At 54.3% G+C, this 20,250-nt stretch overlaps 1 protein-coding gene across 9 annotated transcripts; it reads left to right on the top strand.

The window, feature by feature from the left end:
* The first annotated feature begins 2,799 nt into the window (after positions 1–2,799).
* Positions 2,800–15,650, top strand: SELENOV (selenoprotein V). 9 transcript variants are annotated; one of them, XM_051846660.2, is made up of 7 exons: positions 2,800–4,117; positions 5,447–5,471; positions 5,565–5,618; positions 5,733–5,807; positions 5,902–5,975; positions 6,286–6,388; positions 15,371–15,650. In XM_051846660.2, the coding sequence occupies exons 1-6, from the start codon at positions 2,910–2,912 to the stop codon at positions 6,305–6,307; spliced, it is 1,458 nt and encodes a 485-aa protein (XP_051702620.2). In that variant the 5' UTR covers positions 2,800–2,909; the 3' UTR covers positions 6,308–6,388; positions 15,371–15,650. The 9 variants fall into 9 exon arrangements, with proteins under 9 accessions (XP_051702620.2, XP_051702613.2, XP_069918327.1 ...); XM_051846653.2 differs by having other exon boundaries at positions 6,283–6,388; XM_070062226.1 differs by lacking the exon at positions 15,371–15,650 and adding an exon at positions 13,657–13,737.
* Positions 15,651–20,250: the final 4,600 nt, after the last annotated feature.

The raw sequence follows: 20,250 nt of genomic DNA, 5'->3' as shown, positions 1-20,250 counted from the left end.
GTGAAATTCAGGAGCAAGAACATGATAAAATGGGAGTGAACACAACGCAGGCTGGGGACTGTAGGGTGAGTGGCTTCCATAAGAAGTAGCTACTCGTGCAGCACGTGGGACCGTTACAGTCCTGGCTCTTCTCTTTAAGGATTTATTTTGTTTATTTGAAAGTTAGAGAGACAGAGAGAGAGAGCTCTTCATCTATTGGTTCACTCCCCAAATGTCCACAACGGCCAGAACTGGACCAGTCTGAAGCCAGGGGCCAGGAACTTCTTCCAGGTCTCCCATGCACGGGCAGGGGCTCAAGCACTTGGGCCATCTTCCACTGCTTTGCTAGGCCACCAGCAGGGGGCTGGATCCGAAGTGGAGCAGCCGGGACTTGAACCGGAGCCCAAATGGGATGCTGTCGTTGCAAGTGGCGGCTTCACCCCCAGGCCCCGTGGCTCTGCTTCTGATTCCAGCCTCCTGCTAGTGCTCTCGCTGGGAGACAGCAGGCAGCGGCTCAAGTACTTGGGTCCCTGCCCCCTCAATGCGAGCCCTGGATTGAGTTCCAGACTCCTGGCTCTGGCCTGGCCCGGACCTGGCTGTTGAAGGCATTTGGGGAGTGAATGAGTCCCACTGGGGCTCACAGAACTCGCAGAATAGCTGGGTGCCCCCTCAAACAGACTAAGCAGGGGAAAATGCCTCACTGCCAGCCTTGATGCTCCTGGTGGTGCTTTGTTGCGGGGCAAAGAGAGAGTGAAGTCAGCGGTGTGGGGAGAGGCCAGGGACTTGGCAGGGGCGTCCCCGCGGCGCTGACTTCCCCCAGAAAGTGCACCGAGTCTGGTCACCAGGGGGGTGCAGTTGCGCCTTGCGCCTAGAGTTCCTGCGTGTGTGTTTTCAGGATTCATTTTAGTTACTTGAAAGGCAGAGTGATAGAGGGAGAGAAAGATCTCCCATCCACTGATTTCACTCCCCAAGTACCCGAAATAGTCCAGCCTAAGCCATTCTGAAGCCGAGAGCTGGGAATTGCATCCTGGTCTCCTACGTGGGCGGCAGGGACCTGGGTACTTGGGTTATCTTCCCCTGTCTTCCCCGGCACATGAGCAGGAAGGTGGATCAGAAACAGAGCAGCGGGGCTCAAAGTGACACTCCCACTATGGGATGGCAGCATCCCAGGCAGCAGCTTAATTAGTTGTGCCACAACGTTGGCTTGGGCCTGCGGTTTTTAATGGGGCCTGTTCACACAGGCGTGGGTGACAGTCTGCGGCTGCCATGGGGGGCCCAGCACTCCCTCCCCCCATACATCGCATCATCAGCACCGACCGGCTGGGATGGCCCAAGGTCCTGTACAGGAAGGGCTTTGTGGATGGCCGGCGCCACGGCTCACTAGGCTAATCCTCTGCCTGCGACGCCGGTACTGCGGGTTCTAGTCCCGGTTTGGGCATCGGTTCTGTCCGGGTTGCCCCTCTTCCAGGCCAGCTCTCTGTGTGGCCCGGGAGTGCAGTGGAGGATGGCCCAGGTCCTTGGGCCCTGCACCTGCATGGGAGACCAGGAGAAGCACCTGGCTCCTGGCTTTGGACACTTGGGGAGTGAACCAACGAAAAGAAGACCTTTCTCTCTCTCTCTCACTGTGTAACTCTGTGTGTAAAAAAAAAAGGGGGGGAGGGCTTCACGGAGGCATGGCGATCAGCTCCCAGGAGCCCTGGGCAAAAGAGCACACCTCTGTGGGCCAGGTCCAGCCTTTAACGCACAGAGCATCAGTACCCCAAGGCTTCAGGGTGGCGTCCAGACGTCCCTGCGTGGCCACTGCCCTTGCCCCAGGCCCACGTCTGCACCGCTCGCTGTCGCTCCAGCCCTGTTGGGCATCATTAGCTCCTGGAACAAGCCTGGCATTTCCTTCTGCCGCCAGCAAACTGCCACCTTACCCAGCTACCTCCCCCAACCTCAGTGCAGTGCCCACTGGTGTGCCACTCGTGCTAGACGCTGGAAGCAGCAGGGTCGGAGACCACTCCCCAGCCTGGAGTCCCTCTCAGGGTCCCTGGACTGTGGAGCTGGAGTTTGGATCCCAGCTGGTGGCAGGAATGCAGATTCCTGGTGGCGGCTGTGGCCTCTGGGTCTCAGCAGCCCCCTCCCCAGGAAGCCCTGTCTGCTGCCCCCTATAGGCTGCCCCTCTTTGGGAGAGGTGTATTTCCCCCGACTGTCCCGTGAGGACAGAGCTTTGCTGAGCACTGCTTTGCCCCGAAAATTCCCCCAGCACCGGACCGCGCTCACAGTAGGCACTCAACATGCAGATACTGAACGCAGGCACGAGAGCAGCGGCTGCGGGACGCACGAGGGCACACTGTGTGCTGTTCATCCCCGTGCGGGTCAGGCGAGTGGAAATTACTCGGCGGCGGCCGGCGCCGCGGCTCAATAGGTTAATCCTCCGCCTGCGGCGCCGGCACCCCAGGTTATAGTCCCGGTCAGGGTGCCGGACTCTGTCCCGGTTGCCCCTCTTCCAGGCCAGCCCTCTGCTGTGGCCCCGGGAGTGCAGTGGAGGATGGCCCAAGTCCTTGGGCCCTGCACCCCATGGGAGGCCAGGATAAGTACCTGGATCCTGGCTTCAGATCAGCGAGGTGCGCCGGCCGCAGCGCGCCAGCCATTGGAGGGTGAACCAACGGCAAAAGGGAGACCTTTCTCTCTCTCTCTCTCTCTCTCTCTCTCTCTCTCTCTCTCTCTCACTCTCACTCTCACTCTTCACTCTGCCTGTCAAAAAATTAAAAAAAAAAAAAGAACCTCGGCGGCGAGTGGAACCCGGCGGGTGTAACAGTGCCCCCTTGTGGCCGCGTCGCCTCTCAGAACCCCGGGGAGCCACAGGCTCTTCCCGCCCCGGGAAGGAGGGCTGGGGGGCACTCCCCCGGGATCCCACCCCGTTACCCCGGCCCCACCGGGTCCCCATGAACAACCAGGCGCGGACCCCAGCTCCCGCCCAGGCCCGGACCTCAAGTGTCGTCCGGGCTTCGGCCCCTACCCGGGTTTCCACCCAGATCCGGACTCCAGCTACAGGCTGGACCCCGACCCCAGTCCAGGCCTCGACTCCAGTCCGGACCCAGACCCCGGTCCCAGCCTCGACCCCGTTCTGGCCCCCGACCCCAGTTCCAGCCTCGAGCCCGGTCAGGACCCCGACCCTGGTCCAGGCCTCAACCCCGGTCCGGACCCCGACCCTGGGCCAGGCGTCGACCCCGGTCCGGACCCCGACCCCGGTCCAGGCCTTGACTCCGGTCCGGACCCCGACCCCGGTCCAGACCTTGACTCCGGTCCGGACCCCGACCCCAGTCCAGGCCTCGACCCCGGTCCGGACTCCGACCCCGGCCTCGACCCCGGTCCGGTCCCCGACTCTGGTCCAGACTTTAAATCTGGTTCGGATCCTGTCTCCAGGCCGTACCCCGACCCCAGGCCGTACCCCAACTCCGGTCGGGACCCCGACTCCGGTGGGGACCCCGACTCCAGTCCGAACCCCGGCGCCAGTCGGGACCCCGACTCCGGTCCGGACCCCAGCCCCAGTGAGGACCCCTGCTCCGGTCGGAACTCCGAATCCGGTTCGGACCCCGGCTCCGGTCTCGACCCCAGCTCCGGCCGGAACCCCGGCTCCGGTCTGGACCCCGGCTCCGGTTCGGAGCCCGGCCGCGGTCTGGTCCCTGACTCCAGTTCGGACCCCGACTCTGGCCTGGTTGCCAGGCCCGCTAGCCCCGGGCCCGGGCGCGGTGCCGGCCTCGGACGCCTCCCTGAACACGGCACTCGTCTTGGAGCCGTCCCTGGAGCCGTCCCTGGAGCCGTCCCTGGAGCCCGCCCCGGAGCCGGCGCTGTCGGAGGCGGCTCCCGCGCCGCTGTGGAGCCTGAAGCGCGGGCGGCTGTCGAGCGCCGTCGCCGCGCCCGCCCCGGAGCCGCCTCCCGCGCTCTCGGCGTCCGCCGCTGCTGTCCTGGGGGCCACCCGGTTCACCAACTCCTCGGGCCCTGGGCCCGCCCCAGAGCCCGGCCCGGAGCCCGGCCCGGAGCCCGCGCCGAAGCCCGCCCCTTCGGCCATCTCCGTGTGCTCCAACGCGGCGGCCTCCACCAGCAAGACCCTCCAAATCGACAAGAGAATCTTGGTCCGAGTCGTTTACTGGTGAGGGCACGGAGCAGCCATCAGCCTCCCTCCCCGGGCCAGGGCACGACCAGGGAGAGGGTCCCCGGGGAGACCCGGTTCCACCCATCCTTTCCTTGGGCCTGGAGAGCTCTGGGTCCAGTCTTGGCCCAGGCTCTGAGCCTCATTCATTCCTTCATTCACGCTCTACTTCATTTATTCATTTCTGATTCCTGTGAGCCTCGCTCATTCACTCTTTAAAAAAGAATTCTGTGTCCTTTTTCTCCCTCCCTATTTTTGTTTTAAACAATATTTATTTATTTGAAAAAGCGTTACAGAGAGGGAGAGACAGAGAGATCTTCCATCCACTAGTTTGCAACAGCCGGGGCTGGGCTGAAGCCAGGAGCCAGGAGCTTCATGCGGGAGGCAGGGGCTTGAGGACTCGGGCCACCCTCCACTGTTTTCCAGGGAGCTAGATTGGAAGTGGAGCCCTTGGGACTCCTCGAACCGGTGCTTCTAAGGGATGCCGGTGTCGCAGTCTTTGGCTTTACCACAGTACCACAGTGCCGTCCCCAATTTTTATTTACTTACTTGAAAGGCGACAGACTGAGAGACCTTTCATTTGCTGGTTCACTCCCCCCCAAAACTGCAAGAGCTGGAGCTGGGCCAGGCTGAAACCCAGAGCCTGGAACTCCATCCAGGTCTCCTGTGTGGGTGGCAGGGGCCCAGGTCCATCACCTGTGCCCTCCCAGGTCAGCTCCCCACTCCGGCCCCTGGGCTTCTCTCTGGAAGGCTCCACACCTGTCTTTTCTCAGCCCAGGTGTTTGCGCCATCTCTCTCTCCCGTCTAGTTCTCGTGTCTCCTCTTCCCTTTCTCTCCCTATCCCCTCCTTTCTGTCCGACTCCATGGAGCCATTCCTTCCAGAACCACTATGTGCTGGGCCCTGTTCTTGGCATCAGGGACACAGCAGTGAGCGGGGACGGGGATGGCTGTCCTGTGCCACTGACCTGCTGGCCTGGGGAGGCTCCTTAGTGCTGGGGACAACATCTACGGGGCCGCAGTTTACCTGGGGAGGCGGGGGAGCTCTCACTAGCTCTCATCTGTGTCCTGCAGATGGAGCCGCCAGTGCGCAGCCTGAGGCGCAGGGTGGGGTGGAGGGAGTGCTGGAGGCCGAGCTAGGTTTCTGGGGCTGGAATGGGTGAACTGTGTGTGTGTTGGGGGGGAGGGCACCTCACGGGCGGCTCACGGGAGGGTTCTGAGCACAGGGGAGGGACGCAGCTCAGGTGTTCCCGTCTCGGGTGTATTGGGCTTGAGAAGATACTGATGTGGTCTCTTTCATCTCTCTGCCTCCCTCCTGCCCTCGGCTGCCAGTGGCCTCTGAAGCTATGGCCTTCGGGTGAGTGGCTTTGACCTTAGAGGTGGGGTCACGAGGACTGGGAGGCGGTCCTCCCCCCCACGCTGTGACCCTGTAACTCTCCCCTCTCCTCAGTACATTCTACTGAAAAAGAACCTGGAGGAGCTATTTCCAGATTGTCTGCTCTTTGTAAGTGTTCTGGCGGCCCCAGGGGCCTGGGGGTGTCAGGGCTCTGAGATCCCAAGGGGCTTGGAGGGGAGCTCTTACCCTCCTCTCCCCCACCCCCCAACATTCCGTCCCCAGGAGGAGGAGAGAGCTACCCAGGCCTCTGGGGAGTTTGAAGTGTTTGTGAATGGGAAACTGGTTCATTCCAAGAAGGTGATTCCGGGTGAGGGTCCCTGCCGGGGAGGGAGGGGGCGGTGCTGGAGCTTCGGGGTGGGAGACGTTTGTGCCCTTTCCTGCCTGTGCCCAGAAAGGTGATGGCTTTGTGGACGAGGTCAAGCTGCGGAAAATTGTGACTGCTATCAACGAAGAGATCAAGAAAAGGTAGCAGTGACAGTGTAGGCTGGGCTGGGAGCCGGGGGGTGGGCAGGACACCGGCTGGGTGCCAGGCCAGCCCAGCCTGTGCCCACTGCGAGAGTCACGAGTCACCGCCGCCTTCGGAACCCTGGTTTCCTGTCTGTGGAAGGGGTTGCCGAGGGGTCCCATGAGCTGGCCCCCGGACGGAAGTGGCTCATGGTGGGGCTCAGGGGATGTCTCTCAGAAGACCTTAAAAGAAAATGCTGTTCAACAACAGCACGCGGCTTGTACATTGAGCACGGGACGCATTAACAGTTCAGCGCCTCACTTGCAGCAGGTGCGTGCAGAGTGCTCCGTAGGCATCTGTGGCCGGCACCGTGTGGGTGTGGATTGGACCGAAGACGCAGAACGTGGAATCCACCATGGCAATGGTGTTCAAGGTACTTGCGAGAATGCGCCACGATTATTTGCCACCGATGCTGGATGTTTTTCCTTTAATTTGAGAGGCAGAGACAAAGAGAGGGAGGGAGGGCTCCCATCCACGGTTTGGGAATTCCAGCCAGGTGGGTGGCAGGAACCCAGCTGCCTGGGTTCATCACTGCTTCCTCCCAGGTCCACACTAGCAGGAAGCTGGAGTCAGGGCAGAGCCAGGTATGAACCCCAGGCCCTCTGTCATGGGATTGCAGGCACTGGATTTTTAGGGGCATTTACTATATACCCACTAGCAAGCTGCTAGGGCTTAGTGTTTGATCTGTTGTAGTTTTATTTAAAAAAGAAAGATTTAAATTTGAAAGGCAGAGTGACACAGAAAAGGGGGGGAGATAAAGAGAGAGAGAGATCCTTCATCTGCTGATTCACCCCCCAAAATAGCAGCAACGGCCAGGTCTGGGCCATGCAGAAGCCAGGCACCAAGAACTCCATCCAGGTCTGTCACATGGTGGCAGGGCCATTACCTGCTGCCTTCCCGGGTGCATTAATAAGGAGCCTGCTTGCAAACAGAGCAGCTGGGACTTGAACCAGTGCTCCAGTATGGGATGCCAGCATCACAAGCAGCCGCTTAATCCACTGCGCCACATCGGCCCCTCCTCTGTTGCATTGGTTGTCAACTTTATTGAGGTCCTAGTGACTATAAAGCAGTCCCTGTTGCAAGGGTACACACTGAGATCTGACAGATACCCCAGCAGTCCCCCAAGTCCAGATGACATTGTAGCCGCATCTCATAGGTTTCCTGGGGAGCCTCTATAATTTTCCCATCCTTTGCCCTAACCTAAGCCATTGCTGATCTTCTGTGATCACAGATTTGTTTTGCATTTTCTAGAATTTTTTTTTATATAAACGCCATAAAGTTGAAAAATACTTTGGTGGAAATTTTTAGACCCACTCATTGAGAGAATACTATTCTCAAAATATCCCATCTGCCAGCTCACTCCCAAATGCCCACAGCAGTCCCTGGAGCCAGGAGCCAAGAGTTCTCACCAGGTCTCGCTCATGGAGACGTGCGCCATTCCCGCCACCTCCCAGGGTCTGTGTCAGCAGGAGCTGGGGCGGGTTTTGAAGGCAGACAGGGATGTGTCTCAACCTCTAGGCCAAACGCCTGCCTCTGTCACTTTTCTTGTCTCATTTAATCTGTTCTTCCCATTTACTTATTGCACTGTAGTATGGAGCATTTTCAATTATATTCCTGATCTCACGTCACCTCTCAAACTTCCATCTGACTCTCTAATAGATAACCATTTAAAACAGAAACAGGGCCGGCGCTGCAGTTCACTAGGCTAATCCTCCGCCTGTGGTGCCGGCACCCCAGGTTCTAGTCCCAGTTGGGGTGCTGGTTCTGTCCCGGTTGCTCCTCTTTCAGGCCAGCTCTCTGCTGTGGCCCGGGAAGGCAGTGGAGGATGGTCCAGGTCCTTGGGCCCTGCACCTGCATGGGAGACCAGGATAACCACCTGGCTCCTGGCTTCGGATCAGTGTGGTGCGCCGGCCGCAGCGGCCATTGGGGGGTGAACCAATGGAAAAGGAAGACCTTTCTGTCTCTCTCTCACTGTCCACTCTTTCAAAAAAATAAAAATAAAAAAAAATAAAACAGAAATAGAAGACCCTTACCACTTCTCACAAAAGCTTTGTCTAAATACCCTCTGGTATCTAACAATGTATTTTTCAGCTGGTTTGTGGGATCAAGATCCAGACAAGATCCATACATTCTAATGGCTATTTTTAAAGAATTATAAGGAGGATTTCTGAATGCCTACTGTTGCCAGGCTCTTAGCAGGTCAGGTCTATGTGCTAGCAGTCAAGCTGGGGGCAGGGGAGGTGTCTGTCACATCTGCCAACAGAGTACGGCGGTGGCTACGTATGCAGTTTCCAGGGTCACAGAGATGGACATTCAAATCCCGGACCCACCGTCCCTGCCAGGGCTTGCCAAGGACTTTCTTCAGGAAGCGACAGCTGCTGTTATTGGGATCCATCAGGACTGATTCTGTTCTGATTGCAATAGAAAACCCAGCTCAAACTGACTTTACACACACACATACACACCCACACAATATATCGGTAATCTAAATAAAAACTCTAGGGTGTAATTTTGTTGACTTCAGGCATGGCTAGATCCAGGCACCAAAAGGTTGTCTTTGAGGGTGAGAGTCTGGTGTGCTGGGATGCTCACATCTCGTACCGGAGTGCTTGGTGTGGACCCTGGCTCTGCTTCCAACCCAGCTTCCTGCTAATGCACACCTTGGAACGCAGCCGGTGATGGCTCAAGCACTTGGGCTCTTGCCACCCATGAGGGAGCTCTGGATTGAGTCTCAGGTGCCGGGATTTGGTCTGGCCCAGCCTTGGCTGTTGCTGGCATTTAGGGAGTGAATTAGCAGATGGAAAATCTCTCTCTCTTCACTGCCTGTCTCCCTCTGGCTTTCAAATAAAATGAAAATAAATAATTTTTTTTTGTAAGCTGCCTTTGGCTATCTGACTCCTCCTCATTGTGGCTCCTGTCCTTTTGCTGGACTGGCTTTATTTTCAGGCAGGCTCCTCCCCTTGGTGGCATAAATCCCGCAGAAGGTTCTCATTGGCTTAGATTAGGTTGTACAACCATCCATAATCAGTGAGACTCAAGAGAATGTAGCATTCTCACTGGCCAGCTGGAACTGTGTGCCCATTCTTACAATGGGGGCGGGGGTGGAATTGGGTCTTGGGAACCATGTAGGCGTGAGGTGCTGGGTGGCGGAGGTGGGGACAGTGAGCCAGTGCTGCTAGGCTCCAATCCCAGCCCTGCCACTTCCTGACGCTGGGACCAGGAGCAAATGCCTTCACCCCTCTGTGCCTCACTCTGCTCCTCTGTGGAGATTTGGTACCCTGTACCTCAGTCACCAAATATTTGCTGGGTACCTACTCTATGCTGGATATTGTTCTAGGCCCTGGGGAAAACAGTAGCAAACAAAACAAATTGCTGCCTCGTGGTGCTGAAGTTCTGGTGGGGGATAGACAGTGCCTCAGATCCCCGGATGAACAGGCAGATTAAAGGTGGCAGGTAGGCACTAGGGAGAACGATAAAGCAGGGCTGAGCGGCGCACTCTGCGAATTTTCTTTCCGAACTCTAAATCAAAAGCTTAGGGAAGACCTCACTAGGCAAGCGATGTAGGAACTCTGGGGGAGGGGCTTCAGGCTGGGGGGAGGGGCAAGGACAAAGGCGGGGGCATCAAGGTGCTTCAAAAAGGCTGTAGAAAATGGAATTGAAAGATGTTAACTTGGTGCAAATGTTTTGTTTAAAATTTTATTTGAGAGAATCACAAAGAGGGAGACTTACAAAGGCCCATACAGTGCAGGGGCAGAGCCAAGGTCAAAGCCAGAAGCCAGGAACTCAATCCATGTCTTCTACATGGATAGCAGGAACCCAATTACCTGAGACATCGTCACCACTGCCTCCCAGGGCTTGCAGTGGCAGGAAGCTGGTGTCAGGAGCCATAGCCAGGAATTTTTTTTTAATCCAAAGAAATTTTTTATTTAATGAGTATAAATTTCATAAGTCCAACTTTAGGAATACAGGGATTCTTCCCACCACACCTGCCCTCCCATCCCCACTCCCACCCCTTTCTCCTCCCTCTCCCATTCCCAGGCCCTTTATACACAGAAGACCAACTCTACACTAAGTAAAGATTTCAACAATTTACACACACACACACACACACACCTGTTTGAGAACAAGTTTTACAGTTAATTCTCATAATACAACTCATTGAGGACAGAGGTCCTGCATGGGGAGTTAGTGCACAGTGAGTCCTGTTGTTAATTTAACAATTAACACTCTGCTGTATGATGTCAGTGATAACCTGAGGCTCTTGACATGAACTGCCAAGGCTATGGAAGCCTTTTGAATCCACAGTCTCTGTCAGTATTTGGACAAGGCCATAAGCAAAATGGAAGTTCTTTCCTCCCTTCAGAGAAACGTACATCCTTCTTTGATGGTCCCTTCTTTCCAATGGGGTCTCACTCACAGAGATCCTTCATGTAGGACTTTTTTTTTTTTTTTTTTTTTTTTTTTTCCATGGTGTCTTGGCTTTCTATGCCTGAATTGCTGAATTGCTCTCAGGGGCTTTTCAGCCAGACTAGATGCCTTAAGGGCTGATTCTGACAGAGCCAGGAATCTAACCAGGCACTTCAATGTGGGATGGGGGCATCTCAACCACTAGGGTGAATGCTGGCTCCACAAAAACAGATTCTGAAATTCTATCTGGTGTTTGAAAATTCTCAAGGAAACTACAGCAGGCATTGCAGTGTGTGGAAGGCACTAGAGCAGAGGCAGGCCCACTGTGGCTTTCGTGGCGTTCTTGTCATTGCTGTTCATTTCTCTCTCTTTCTCCTCTCCCCATCCCAGGAGCCTCAGCAAGATGATGAGAAGGGCTGAAATGTTGCCAGCCAGGTCCTTTTCTGATGGTGGCTGGGGCTGGGACGGGCTGGGGAGGGGTGAACAGTGAAATACACGTGCAGCCTGTCTCCTGTGTTCTGGTCTGACTGCTGTCGTCTTTACTTCTGTGTGTGAAGTCACCCACGGCGCACCGCGGTGCTCCCACTGACAGGCCTCTTGGGAGGCAGGGGAGGGTCATCTTGGTGTATGAGGCTAATCCTGTTGTTCCTGGTGGTCTAGCCTCAACTCCTTATACAGTTGAGTCCAATTTGTTTCTTTTATATAAAATCAATTTATTTTTCCTTTTATTTGAGAGAGACAAAGAGACAGATGGAGAGAGATCTTCCATCTGCTAGTTCACTCCCCAAATGCCAGCAACAGCCGGAGCTGGGCCAGGCCAAAGCCAGGAGCCTGGAGCTCCAGCCAGGCCTCACAAGTGGGTGGCAGAGGCCCAAGTACTTGAGCCTTCAGCAGCTGCCTAGGGTGCACATTAGCAGGACGCTGGACTGGAACCTTCGTGGGATGTGGAGTCCCAAGCGGCGATTTACCTGCTGAGCCACACACCCAGCCCGTTTGTTTCTTCTGTGTCTTCTTCATTTCCCAGGCCCTGGTTCAAGAGAAGGTTAGAAAACTTGCACCCACTGGCATTTTTTTTTTGGGGGGGGGGAGGAAACAGGCCATTGCCTCTCAAATCCCTGACCTTCCAAATAGCACCACATTCCAGAGTCCACATTCTAAATCCACAGACCTTAAGAGTCCCCGGGCTGGGCAGGGTCTCTGACACATTCAGTGGACAGTTCCGGGCCCCTCCTCTGCACCTGTCACCGTGGGCTCACTGGGCACATGGCAAGAGGTCAAGTGCACAGGCGTGGGAGTCAGTCTTGACCACTCAGTTGCGCTGGGACCTTGATTTCCGTCTCCATACAACCGGCACAACAGCAGTGTGTGACCTGTGGACTTCCTCTGAAAGCTGCATTTAAACTTCAGCCTGGAAGGGATTCTCAGAAGCCTGGCACAGAATCACAGCCGTGCATCACTTAATGAGGGGGACACATCCCAGGACACGCAGCGGGGGCTGATTTCATCACCGCTCAAACATTAGGGTGCGGAGGCTGCAGGCAGAGCTCACCGCTCTGCAGACATTGCACAGGCACCTGCGCCCTCACAAACATACATGCGCAGACCCCCGTCACCGCGCTCTCATGCTTAGAGATGGGACGTGGAAGACATCGGGGACGCCAGACCGGTTTCTTCCGCGCATGCGGCACGGGAACCCAGTCTCTCGGGGCGCCATCTTCCTTCTCCTGCTTTGAGCCTGGCTTACAGGCCTCTACAGGGAGGTCTTCAAAAAGGTTCAAAGGGCAGAAATTTGCTCACAAAGTCCATGGGCACCAGCAAGTCCCCTGTAACCATTTTTCTATGAAGCAGTGACCTAGTGCTCGTTCCTCTACGCCTTGTAACTGAAATGCACTTGGTGGTTGACGGCTTATGATTTGATCTTTTTTTTTTTTTTAAGATTTATTTATTTATTTGAAAGTCAGAGTTACACAGAGAGAGGAGAGGCAGAGAGAGAGAGAGAGGTCTCCCATCAGGTGGTTCACTCCCCAATTGGCCGCAATGGCTGGAGCTGTGCTGATCCAAAGCCAGGAGGCAGGAGCTTCTTCTAGGTCTCCCACACGGGTGCAGGGGCCCAAGGGTTTGGGCTATCTTCTCCTGCTTTCCCAGGCCACAGCAGAGAGCTGGATTGGAAGTGGAGCAGCCGGGACGTGAACTGATATCCATACGGGAGGCCTAGCCCACCATGCCACAGCGCCGGCCCACTACAATGTCCAACAATGTCAACATGTTTTTGAGATCTAACCACACTGACACACGTGAAATGTATCACGGATCTTTTACTGGATTAATAGTCTCCTTATGCACCAGTAACATAATTACAATGAAATCACTAGTTCACAGCATTTTAAGCACATGATTAATTTATTACCAAATTGTTAACATATTGCCAAATTGTTCTCCAGAGGACTATAAGCTTTCAACTCACCAGCAAAGTATCTGGGTGTTCTCATATCCTCTCTATCATCTGACATATACATAATATATATATTTTAACCCGATGGGTGAAAACAGGCACCACAATGCTGTGCTAAGTTGCATTTTTTGGTCAGCGCTGCTTGTTTTGTTGATGGTGTATTTAGTTGTATAGGAGCTTCAGGGATGTGATGTCTTCAAATTATCAGTCTTGCCTGTCTGAGTCTCCTCTGGGTTGCTTTAACAAAATCCTGAGACTGGAGTTTTCCGAAGAAGAGAGGTTTATTTTGGTTCATTGTTTTGGAGGCTGAAAGTCCAAGCCTGGCTGGCCACACCAGGCACGGGCCCTGTGTCCTAACATGGCAGGTGGCATGTCACTTTGTAACTCCTTGCTCTCCTGATAAGTAATACAGTCCCTTGAGACCCCGTTTCCACAAGATGGGCGTTAATGTCTTAGGTGCCCTCTGCCCTAACTACCCTTTAGGCACCACCCTCCACCTCAGAGTACTGCTACACCAGGGACCTGGCTTCTAGCATGCGAACCTTGGGGAACAAATCGTACCTAACCACAGCACTTCCTCTCTTGGTCTGCATTTTTTTGAGGACTTGCTTAGTAAATTATTTCCTATTCTGATTGCATCAAGACAATCTGAATTTTCTTGAGTTCTCTTTTTTCTTTTATGCAGAAATATTTGAGTTACTTGAAATTTTAGTTTTTTTCTTATGGCAAAGGTTCAGATTTTTGTCTTTTTTTAAAAATTTTTTTTTTTTTTTTTTTGACAGGAAGAGTGGACAGTGAGAAACATTGGTTCACCCTCCAATGGCTGCCGCGGCCGGTGCACCACGCTGATCCGAAGCCAGAAGCCAGGTGCTTCTTCCTGGTCTCCCATGGGGTGCAGGGCCCAAGCACTTGGGCCATCCTCCACTGCACTCCTGGGCCATAGCAGAGAGCTGGCCTGGAAGAGGGGCAACCGGGACAGAATCCGGCGCCCCGACCGGGACTAGAACCCGGGGTGCCAGTGCCGCAGGCGGAGGATTAGCCTAGTGAGCCACGGCGCCAGCCAGATTTTTGTCTTATTCTTGCAAATGCATTATCCCTGTTCCGTAGAATATTCCATTCTTTTCCCTATTGACTTTTGGGGAGGGGGGTAAGAGGGAAAATAATGTTTTTATTATTTTAGCTGCAGACTTACAAGGAATAGCAGGTTTGATTCAAGGAGAAGACAGGAAAGCATCAGAGATTCTGCAGATCTGGGGACCATCCTAGGCCTTTAAAGGCCGACAGCACGACTGTCCTCTCCCTTGGTTTTCTGAAAAAGCAGTTCTTGAACATCAGTCACTGAGTCTGTTTTGAGGAACCACTGAAAACACACATTTTATAGCAGCTAAGTGTGTTAGTGATAATTTCTCTTTTTTGGGTTTCAAAACACGTTTCATAAAGTTCAGAGCATTTCATTAAGGTCATTTTAATTTTTCTTTCTTTTAAGAATAGTGTAATGTAGATATTAGTCCTATGAGCTATGAAGAAACAATAAGGCCATTTTTAGTAATGATTAAGAACACATTTATCACATATCATCTGATTAGTTTTGATGAAGGATTTGATTAAAGGATTAACAGTTAATGAAGGGTCTTGGAAAATCCTAAAAAAATCTTTAAAAATTTCACATGAAGAATTTATCATTTAATATCTATGACATAAGATCACAAGGACTTAAAAGCCTATTTTTTTTTTCTCAAAAGCATTTCATACGCTTTTAAAGAAAGACCAAGAGAGAGAGAGAAAATGCTTGAACCATCTGCTGCTTCATTCCCCACGTGCCCCAGAACTGGTTGGGAACCCACTCCCGGTCTCCCATGTGGGTGGCAGGGAGCCACCCACCTGAGGCCTCACCGGCTCTCTCAGGGTCTGCGTCAGCAGGAAGGCGGAATCAGAGTCCGGACTCGAACCCAGGCACCCAATATGGGATAGGAGTGTCCTAGCTGTTGAGCCGAGCACCCACCTGCCCCACCCTTTTACCAACTCAAAGATGTGGCTCCTATTTTTGTAACTTCGTTTCTTTCACGTTGCTGGCAAACATTGCTGGACCCCATAGTTGGCAATTATGGCATACCTTATTCTAGAAAAATCAACCTCCACATAAGGTACACAACGCAAGGCAAATAATCTGGGCAAATTACAAACTCAAAGGATCCTTAGACTGACCTGGAAAGCCTAAGTCAATAAATCCAAAAGTCCGTTTTAGTATCTTTGCAAATGTGCACCCCTCCCCCAACACGCTCCTGAGTTACCTGATGAGCCTTGGGCTCCTGCACCCGCGTGGAAGGCCTGGAGGAAGCGCCTGGAGGAAGCGCCTGGCTCCTGGTTCTGCCTGGCGCAGCCCTGGCCCTGGCGGCCATCTGGGGAGGGAACCAGCGGAGGGAAGACCTCTCTCTCTCTCCCCCTCCCCCTCCCTCTCTCTCGGTAACTCTAGCTCTCAAATTTTTTTTCTTAAAGATCTTCAAAAAAGCAAAATCCAGTGTTTCCGAATTACTAGCAAACCCGCCCCAGGTGTGGCTGCCGTGTTCATCGGGGACAGAAAGCGACAGCGGTGGCCGCCCACGGGGCACGTCCTCAACTGGCGGCCCGAGCCCCTCTCCCACAAGCCTCTCTGTCTCCTCAGCACTTGCTTTTCGTCGGAAAAACTTTTCCGGGGCTTTTAAAATAAAGCACTTCCTCGTTTCAACCAGAAACGACCTTTCCATTCAAAAAAATAAAAACACTGTTGTCAGCGGCAGCCCTGGACTCCATCTTGATTGAGGGGCTCTGCGATCACTTGACGACCCCTCCCGCACCCCCAGGCATTGTACCTTCGCCGCGACCCTCGGCCGAGGACTCGCACGACGCTGGGGCCAGCGCTGAAAAGGGGCCGCATCTGTGCGAGGCCCGACGTCGGCGGGACGTCTCCGCGTGCTGGGCCGGGCCAATCAGGCGGGGTCCCGGGGGAGACGGCCTCGCCCCCGAGGCCCTCTTCCCTCGCCGGGGCTCCTTCTCAGGACGCACGGGCCGGCTCTGGTCTCTGGGAGGCTGCTGCTGCCCTTCGACGCGCCCACACGCTGGACACCGGGCTCTGACATCTCGGATCCCAGCCCCGCTGGGCGCAGCGTTGCCGGGAAACGCGTCCTAACTGGACTGCGCGACAGCACCTCAGCCCTTCGAGCGCATGCGCACGTATCCCTTTACGCATGCGTGAGCTCCAGGCCGGCTTAACGTCTGCAATAAAGCGGGGCGCAGCGCTTGGCAGCGCGTGGTTGTGGAGTCTGTGGGTGTCTAAGTCCGGGGAACCTGACTGCCAGGCTGCGGGTCGGTGGGGAGTCTCAGAGGCAGCACCGTGTTTTAAAATTCCAACTTGCTCAACCTTGGTAAAGATAAGGTGTCAAGGGGCGCTGTGGCATGGTGGGTAAAGCCGCCACCTGCAGTGCGCATCCCATGTGGGTCCCGGCCCCTCCACTTCCGATCCAGCTCTGCTGTGGCCTGGGAAAGCAGAACACGGCCCAAGTGCTTAGGTCCCTGCACCTGCGTGGGAGACTGGGAAGAAGCTCCTGGCTCCTGGCTTCAGATCGGCGCAGCTCCGGCAATTGTGGCCAATTGGGGAGTGAACCAGCGGATGGAAGACCCCCCCCCCCCCCACACTCCCCGGAAGCAGCAAGGAATGGCTCCCACCCCCACCCACACGGGAGGCCTGGGCTGAGTCTCTGCCTCTGCCTTGGGGCTGGGCTGTGGATGTTTGAGGACTGAGCTAGTGGATGGGAGACCTCTTGTCTCTCTGCCCCTGTCTGAAAAAGCCTGCAGAGGCAGAAGCATGTAACGACCAGCAGATTGGTCATTACACGGTCACTTTTTCCGGGTCAAAACAGCAGCTCAGTGTGGTTAAATCCCTGCTTGCAACGCCCAAGACCCATATGGGAGGGCCAGTTCGAGCCCTGGTTGCTCTGCCTCCCATCCAGCACCCTACTAATGCACCTGGGGAGTTAGGGGAAGATGGCCCAAGTACTCGGGTCCCTGCTACCCACGTGGAAACCTGGATGGAGTTCCTCGCTCTTGGCGTCGCCGTGGCCCACCTTAGGTTTTCACACGGAGAATACTTAGCGCAGGGAACGGATTACAGAAAGTGCAGAAAGGGGAAGGAGCGGGAAGAGGAAGCTGATGTTTTACAAAAACCCCAGGAAACTGCTCGCAGCCAAGGGCCAGAGAAGGGAACAGGACGTTTGGCCTTTGGCCCTGTGGATACAGGAGTCCAGAAGCCGCCTGTTTGCTGCGGGGTTTCACGCCTGGCCCCACTCTGCAGCTTCCTGCTCATACAGGCCCCGGGGGGACACAGTGATGACTCGAGTGACTGAGTGCCTGCCAGATGGAGCTCCTGCTCCGGGCTTCAGCCCTGGCCCAGCCCTGGGCTTTGCAGGCGCTTGAGGGGTGAACCAGCTTAAGCGGGAGTGCTCGCTCGCTCTCTGCCTCTCAAATACATGCATACATAAAAAATATTTAAAAAGCATTACGGGCAGTTTCAAATAAAATCGAGGAAAACAGAGGAGAAGCGGTTGTCCTTGGAGTGGGGGCTGGCCTGTGAGGACGCCTGCCTCCCACATCAGAACATCACATTTCCTGCTCCAGTCCCGGCTCCGGCGTCTGCCACTGCAGACCCTGGGAAGCAGTGTGAGAGCTCAAGCCACTGGGTGCCTCCACCCACGTGGGAGGCAGTGGGTGGCAGCTCTCTGTCTCCAGAATAAAAATAGAGATGACCCTGCAGTGCTGCATTAGGGACAGAGAGGGGTCTGGTGCTGTGGAGCAGTCGTGGGCCACCTCTTGTGACCTGGCTATCCCATGTAGGAGCACCAGTTCTCGTCCGGGCTGCTTGCTTCTGGTCCAGCTTCCTGCTGCCGTGCCTGGAAAAGCAGCAGGAGATGGCCCAAGGACTCAGGCCCCTGCCACCCACGTGTTCCTGGTGCTTAGCTTTGGTGTGGCAGACACCTAGCTGTTATGGCCATTTGGAGAGTGAACCAGCAGATGGAATCTCCGTTACTCTTCCTTTCAAATGAATAAATCTTCAAAAAATGACAAGATACTACATATTATTAAATGAAAAAGAGCCAACCTTAAAAGGCTATACACTGTATGATCCCAACTATGTGACTCTAACACAGGCAAAACTAGAGAGACAGTAATATATCTATGGTCACCGGGGTTAGCCAAAAGAGAGAGGTAAAGAGGTGGAGTACACAGAGGCAGGCTCACGCCCTGAGTGCCTGGGGCTGGGCGCACAGTCCAGGTCTCCCACATGGGTGGTGGAAAATCAATTATTTGAGCCATCACTGCTGCCTCCAAGAGTCAGGAACCAGAGGTGCAATCGAACCCTAGGCACTGGGGCCGGCACTGTGGTATAGCAGGTAAAGCTGCCACCAGCATCCCATATGGGCACCGGTTCAAGTCCCGGCTGCCCCACTTCCAATCCAATCTGCTATGGTCTGGGAAAGCAGTAGAAGATGGTCAAGTCCTGGGGCCCCTGTACCCATGTGGGAGATCTGGAAGAAGCTCCTGGATTCTGGCTTTGGATTGGCACAGTTCCGGCGGTTGCAGCCATCTGGGGAGTGAACCAGCGGATAGAAGACCTCTTTGTTTCTCCATCTCTCTCTGTGTAACTCTTTCAAATCTTAAAAAACAAAACAAAAAACCCCTAGGCACTCTGATGTGGGACATGGGCATCTTAACCACTAGGCTGAATGCCCACTCTCAGCACAGGATTCTTAGGGCAGTGACGCTACTCTGCATATGAAATGTTACATACATGTCATGATGCTTGTCTAAATCTACACAATGTACAACACCAAGGTGAGCCCTAGTGAAGCTATGGACTTGGTGCCAACAATGTGCCAATGTAGCTGCACGACTTGCAAACACAGCACATGGTGGGGGATGTCGATAACGGACACCGCTATGGACGTGTGAGGGAAGGGGGCAGATGGGAAATTTCTGACCTGTTCAATTTCGCTGCCAACTTAAAACTTCTAGAAAAGCAGTCTATTTTAAAAAGGAAACAACTGGACTGACGACTCAGCTCTCCACAGTACAGAATAATCTCTTCAAAGTTTGAAAGCAGGGTTGGCATAGTGGTGTTGGCCAAGCTTCCACCTGCTGGGCTGGCATCCCATAGTGGGTGCTGGTTCAAGCTCCGGTTGCTCCACCCCCGACCCAGCTTCCTGCTCAGGTGCCTGGGAAAAGCAGTGGATGATAGCCCAAGTCCTTGGGGCCCTGCACCCATGTGGGAGACTTGGAGGAAGCTCCTGGCTCCCGGTTTTGGCCTGGCCCAGTCCTGGCCAATGTAGCCATCTGGGGAGTGAACCAGCAAATGGAAGATTGATTGCTCTCTCCTTCTCTCTGTATCTCTGCCTGCCTTTCAAATAAATAAATCTGTAAAAGAAAAAAACAAAGTTTGAAAGCAATTATTGTCCACCTTGAATCATCAGGTCAGTGAAACTGTCCTTCAAGAGTGATAGGGAACTAGAAGGGCAACTGAGGGATCAGTAGCCGCACCTTCTCTGCTTAAGTCAATTTAACAAAAAAAGAGGCTTGGGGCCGGCTCGGTGGTGCAGGAGGTTAATCCTCTGCCTGTGCCGCTGGCATCTCATATGGGCGCTGGTTCTAGTCCCAGCTGCTCCTCTTCTGATCCAGCTCTCTGCTATGGCCTGAGAAAGCAGTAGAGGATGCCCAAGCCCTTGGGCCCCTGCACCCGCGTGGGAGACTGGAAGAAGCTCCTGGCTCCTGGTTTTGGATCAGTGTAGCTCCTGCTGTTGCAGCCATCTGGGGAGTGAACCAACAGAAGGAAGACCTTTCTCTCTGTCTTTCTCTCAAATAAATAAATCTGGCACAGCGGGTGAGGTGCCCGCATCCCAACGCAGAGTGCCTGGATTTGAATCCCGCCTCCACCTCAGATCCAGCTTCCTGCTCGAGTGCACCCTGGGAGGCAGCAGGTGCTGGCTCAAGTCCTTGAGCCTTGACACACATGTAGGAGAACCACATGGAGTTCTGGGTTTCCTGGCTTTGGCCCAGTCTTGGCTGTTGTGAGCATTTGAGGAGTGAACCAGTAGATGGATCTCTGTCACTCTGTCTTTCAAATAAATAACTAAATAAATAAACTAAAAAAAAAAAAAAAAAAAAAAAAGTGTGTGCTAGAAGGCTGACTCCACAGGGCGAGGGGCTCAAGTCCCAGACCCGACTCGCCTGTGGGCTCCTCTGCTGGCATGTCTTGATTTCTGTCCTCTTTTTTGTGCATAATAAAACTAATAATAAATATAGCATTTTCCCGAGTCCTATTATCAAGCCTGAGTGGCAGTGGCACCTCC

This window comes from Oryctolagus cuniculus, chromosome 18 (genome assembly GCF_964237555.1).
Source record: "Oryctolagus cuniculus chromosome 18, mOryCun1.1, whole genome shotgun sequence".
Lineage (NCBI taxonomy): Eukaryota > Metazoa > Chordata > Mammalia > Lagomorpha > Leporidae > Oryctolagus > Oryctolagus cuniculus.
Note: the sequence above shows the minus strand (reverse complement) of the source record. Positions and strands in the feature narration are given on the sequence as shown.